This window comes from Cryptomeria japonica, chromosome 7 (genome assembly GCF_030272615.1).
Source record: "Cryptomeria japonica chromosome 7, Sugi_1.0, whole genome shotgun sequence".
Classification (NCBI taxonomy): domain Eukaryota; kingdom Viridiplantae; phylum Streptophyta; class Pinopsida; order Cupressales; family Cupressaceae; genus Cryptomeria; species Cryptomeria japonica.
The window spans coordinates 768,190,197-768,195,284 of NC_081411.1; the positions used below are offsets into that span (position 1 = coordinate 768,190,197).

Genomic DNA, 5,088 nt, shown 5'->3' on the forward strand with positions numbered 1-5,088 from the left:
TTATGATTAAAGATTCTTGAATTCCTTTCAAGACAAAGATTCTAAATCACCAGAGATGGAGCAACTATCCAAAGAGATGAATAAAATGAAGCGGGAAACAACAAGGGCCAGGCTCGAAATTGTGAAAGTAGACTTGAGTAGAGAGCAGAAGACCACCCTAACATACCAAGCAGCCAATACCAACACTTAGAAGAAAAGGGACATAGCAGGAAGAGGTGATCCACCAATTCCATGCAATAATCACAAAAAAAAATAAGGAAACACTGTCGTAATCCCAAGCCTATCCAATCACATTCCAGTGAGGATTCTATCTATCAAATATTATCTATTGTAAATTTTTCTATTGGAACTCATATTGTTTCACTATATAATTTGAGATATTTTATCCAACAATTGTAGGTGATTTTCAGATGCTTTATATAAGAAAAATGATAATCTACTAACATTTGCATTTGTCTCTTGATTATGGAAGAGTATGAACACTAGATCATTGTTATGGTTATTCAAATATGAAATTGATTTTGCACATTCTTCATATTATTAAGTTAAGGTTCTATGTTTACACTATATTCACCTATTTCATACACAACATGAATATGTTAAAATATTCTAATAATTTCTATTAAAATAAAACAGAAAATAAACATAGATAAATTTCTGTAATATTTCTAAATATAGTGGTTTTTTCTATTATTAGCATGTTGCTATTTTTCGGAAATCAAACCAAGTGGTTATTCCTATTATTTGAAGAACACTTTCAAATTTTAAGTAACGCCTCTACTGGAAGAACACATAGAGAAAACGATATATCTAAAACTGGAAAGACACAGAGTTGCTCGCTTGCTGACAATTACAGAATTCTCTCTTACATACCATGGACAACTGAATTTCTATCAGCACTGCAGTGAATATTTCTATAAAAATGTCATTTGCAGTGAACTACAGACAACTGTGAACTATAGCAGCCACAAAATTAACTCTACTATTGTTCTATAGCAACACATTGGAGACAATTACAATATTTATTTTAGCCATAAATTATATTGTGCCATCAGACTGCAGGAACACATTTAAGACAGGGATTAGAAGCAGAGAAAGTTCTGGTGATTAAATGCCTAAACTCATGAATGTCCACAAACCCATCTCCATTATAATCCACACTTTCAATCATGCTCTCACAGCAACTCACATCCTTCCCCTCCACAAATCCTAATCTGGATAGAACATCAGCCAACTCCATTGCACTGATAAACCCATCTCCATTTTGATCAAAAACATTAAATGCCTCACAGATTGCCTTCTCCTCATCCTTCACAATATCAACTTCTTCCTCATTTGAAAATACAATTCTATAAAACTCACCAAACTCCATGGTAGTGAGAAACTCATCACCACCTGCAGACACTAATCTCACAGCTAATTCCACCTCCTCTTTGGGCATTTCAAGACTTAATCTGTCCAAAAACCTCACTATCTCATCTGAACTAACTCTTCCATCACCATCTTCATCCAATGAGCTAAACATACTTGCAAGACACTCATCCTCCTCTTCTACATCTTTCATGAAGATTTTAGGTGAACTGGAATCACTTGACTCAAAACATAGACTACTACTATTACCACTTTCTTCTCTTAAAGTTGATAATTGCTTGGATTTCTCATCATCAGTAATGTCATGATATTTCCTATCCACGTCAGTATGCTTATTGTCACGTACAGCAGTACTAAATACTGCTTCAGTGGTAGTTCTTTTCTTAGGACTAAAGAGACAACCGTAATACCAATTGCCCTCAATGATAGACTCATCAACATCCAAGATTGATGACATCTTTGATATATTCCTAAAGAAATATGCTTCTCCTATTCTGCAAACTTAAGAACTATCCTTCTCCACTACTATAAACTACTCTAAGCCTCATTATTCCTCTATCTGTCTCTCTACCCTTAAATAGTATTTCGTTGGAAAAACTCTATTTAGTATTGTACACAAGGTGGGATGTTTTAATGGTTGAGAATACCTCGAGGAAGGTGGGAGGAAGCTGCTTGAAGCATATCAATTTAAGGTAAGTTAGAAGCTCATTTTGTACTTCGCTAAAAACTTTTTAGTACCTGCAAGTACAACCAAAAGCTTTCAATTATGAACGACAAGATTGCAATGCCCACACCTGTAATATGAGGATATGTGGAGGGTGTGTCCTTCCATTGCATTCGACAAAAACTAGCTAACTTTTCTAGTATTATAAGTAACAGACAAAGGAAGCTTCGTAGGAAACTCCTCAAGGAGGAAAGAACACCATAACCAGAAATGTACGCATCAGCTATTATGACACAAAACAGACACTCCACATGGAGCATACATTACTTAAACCTCTGCACTGCCGTATGTAAAACAGCAATATGATTTATTTTTGAAAAACCTTTTTTGGGTTTCCCTATTAGTCCTATTATAACCTTCGCTTTATTTGATAGGTATAGTGGGATTGATCATATCAAATTATTTTTGGTCGGAAATAAAATAATTTTCAATATCTACCTCATAAAGGCAAAGTCCAAACGTCTCTCTCTTGAAATGTGGCAATATATCTCACTCTGTAGTCGATGAAACCTAAGAAGAATCTAGACAAAAATAATTTTAAACCTATTAAACAAATTATAAACAGTACAATTTTCAACTCAAGGTTTGAACCAAAGAATATCTTTTATATATAACAATATTTATTGAACAGTTGAAATTAAATTTTTTTTATAAGATTAATAAAATTAATAAATGAAAGTAAAATAATAATAATTTTTTATTAGATAGTATTTTTTGATTCAATTATGTACATTTTTTTTTATATTGATATTGACATCATACTTAAAAAATCTATCATCAAGAAGAGGATAAACATCATATTTTTCATTATGGATAACCCAATGTGGTTCAAAATATTGATGTAAAAAATATATGAGTAAATCTAAAAACACTCTCTATTAACTTCATAGGTTATGAAAAATATATACTTACTAAAATTTATTATTTAAAACTTTAATAAAAAATAATTATCTAGAATATAGATTAGTATTAAGAATTGAAAAGATTATAAGATACTTGCCAAAATTTTGGCATTGAGTGATTGATATTCTTTCTTCTTTTATTAGTAGCACTCAAACAAGATTTATTAAAGGAAGACATACATTCAATGGAATGGACAAGGTCTACAAACTAGAATAACAGAATGCTCCTAATTGATTTTGAAAAGGTGTATGTTAGGATGGAACGACCCTTCCTTATGATGACCCTTGAAGCCTAAATGAATTGCCAAAATACTTCTGTCAATAGTACTTTGTTGAGAGATGTTATGGCCCAAGTGGGTGTTAATGGCTCTTTGTTTGAACAATTTATACTACAAGGATTTATAATACAAGGTTATCCCCTTACCCCTTCTTTTTTTATGATTGCATCTTATGCAGCTTATCATCTCCTAGGAGACTCAACTTTGATCTGTAAGGTTAAAGTTATATCCCTTGCTAATAAAAAATGCCATCTACAGATTATTCAATTTGTAGATGGTAGTACCCTCTTCATGATGATTGAAGAAGATAATTTGATAACTTGATGAAAAAACTAAACCTTTTCTATAAATCGTATAGTGCAAAATTGTCCATGGTTAAATCCATAATGTTGAGTTGAGAAAATAATCCCCCTGAGTGGTTTGCTAAATATGAATTTCAATGGGAAGATCCTAACAAATAGGTTAGGTACCTTGGTATTTGTAGTGTAATAAATTGTATCCCTTTACAATTTCACACTCACTTTGGACCTAATTTGGTGGTTGTACCTAATGTACTTAATTCATTTCTGATTGTGCTCAATTTTAAGACCATATTTGGAAACTTGGTGCAATCCCCTACTCATGACCTTTGTTCTAACTCAAACTGCTAGGACTAGGATGCCCAACACCCTTGTCTTGGACCAGGCAACCTAGCATGCTTGTCCAAGAATTTTGGCCTCAAAATTTAAATTGCAAATGTCATCTTTGCAAGTACTGGTAAATTTCCCTCCAATGTCGACCTTCCCTAAATATTAAATTCAAAAAGGTGTAAGATACATATAAATACAAATCCATCTCGCATTTTAACTAGAACTAAAAACCTACATGATTCAATTCCTATTGAGCACATGCAAGGCAATTGAGTACAATTTTACAATTAAGGAGTCAAATATTTAAGTTTCAACAATCATGATCAATCAAAATGTGTTCCTCCATGATCAAGGCATGTATTAACACCATTCAAGCAATAACAACCCTTATTTGACACTTCAAGCCAAGGGTTTCAATTCTAAGACAACAATTTGTCAATTTAATCACTTTTCATTAAGGTTTTAGCCTCTATCATTTCTAAACTGACAAGCTCTATTTTCATCAATCATTGTTGTAGTGGAGATGGCAACATCAACACGGTTTTTGACTTAGGCAAGCCCTTATACAACAAAATCATTTTTTTTTCAATTTTCATGTTTGTGGGTTCAAATATGATTGCAAAGAGCGCTACAATTGAGTAGAGAAAATGATGATAGATGATACTAGGTTTTGAATAGGTAGAAACACCTAAACAAGGGTGACTTTCAACCATGTTGACATTTTTTGGCTATTTTTTTGAAAGATGGGCCTAAAAGACCCCCTAACTGCATTTTGGCTCCTTTCTATCAGTTTGAACACTCCTAAGACTAGGGCACCCTCCAACTATGTCTAGCACTTTCAACTCTAGATTGTAGCTACAGATTCCTTTTTATCTACTCTTTCCAGATCTGAGCTATTGTATTACTTTTCTATTATGTATTTCACTATTATTGTTGAAAGTTTTTGTTTTCCTACTAATTAACCTATTTTATTCACACACACTTCACAATCTTAATTTCATTGCATAAAAAATAACACAAATTCTAGTGTTTATCTCTCCTACATTAGCTAAACATATAGTTATGCTTCAATGTTATGTAATGAAAATTTGAGATCTTAGTTTGCATTCCTAAGGTAGGATCTCATTTCAATATGTCCCATTTCGGCGAACCCAACATGTCTTATAAATTCTAATTTTCAATTT

The 5,088-nt window shown here is 32.6% G+C and overlaps 1 protein-coding gene across 1 annotated transcript; it reads right to left on the reverse strand.

Annotated features, from left to right (window-relative positions):
• Positions 1–757: 757 nt before the first annotated feature.
• Positions 758–1,920, reverse strand: LOC131059961 (calmodulin-like protein 3). Its single transcript, XM_057993030.2, has one exon. It carries the CDS (start codon positions 1,826–1,828, stop codon positions 1,052–1,054), a length of 777 nt encoding a protein of 258 aa, XP_057849013.1. The 5' UTR covers positions 1,829–1,920; the 3' UTR covers positions 758–1,051.
• Positions 1,921–5,088: the final 3,168 nt, after the last annotated feature.

What these genes read in the sequence shown, in the direction of transcription:
- LOC131059961 (XM_057993030.2), bottom strand. Translation starts at nt 1,828, where the DNA reads ATGTCATCAATCTTGGATGTTGATGAGTCTATCATTGAGGGCAATTGG.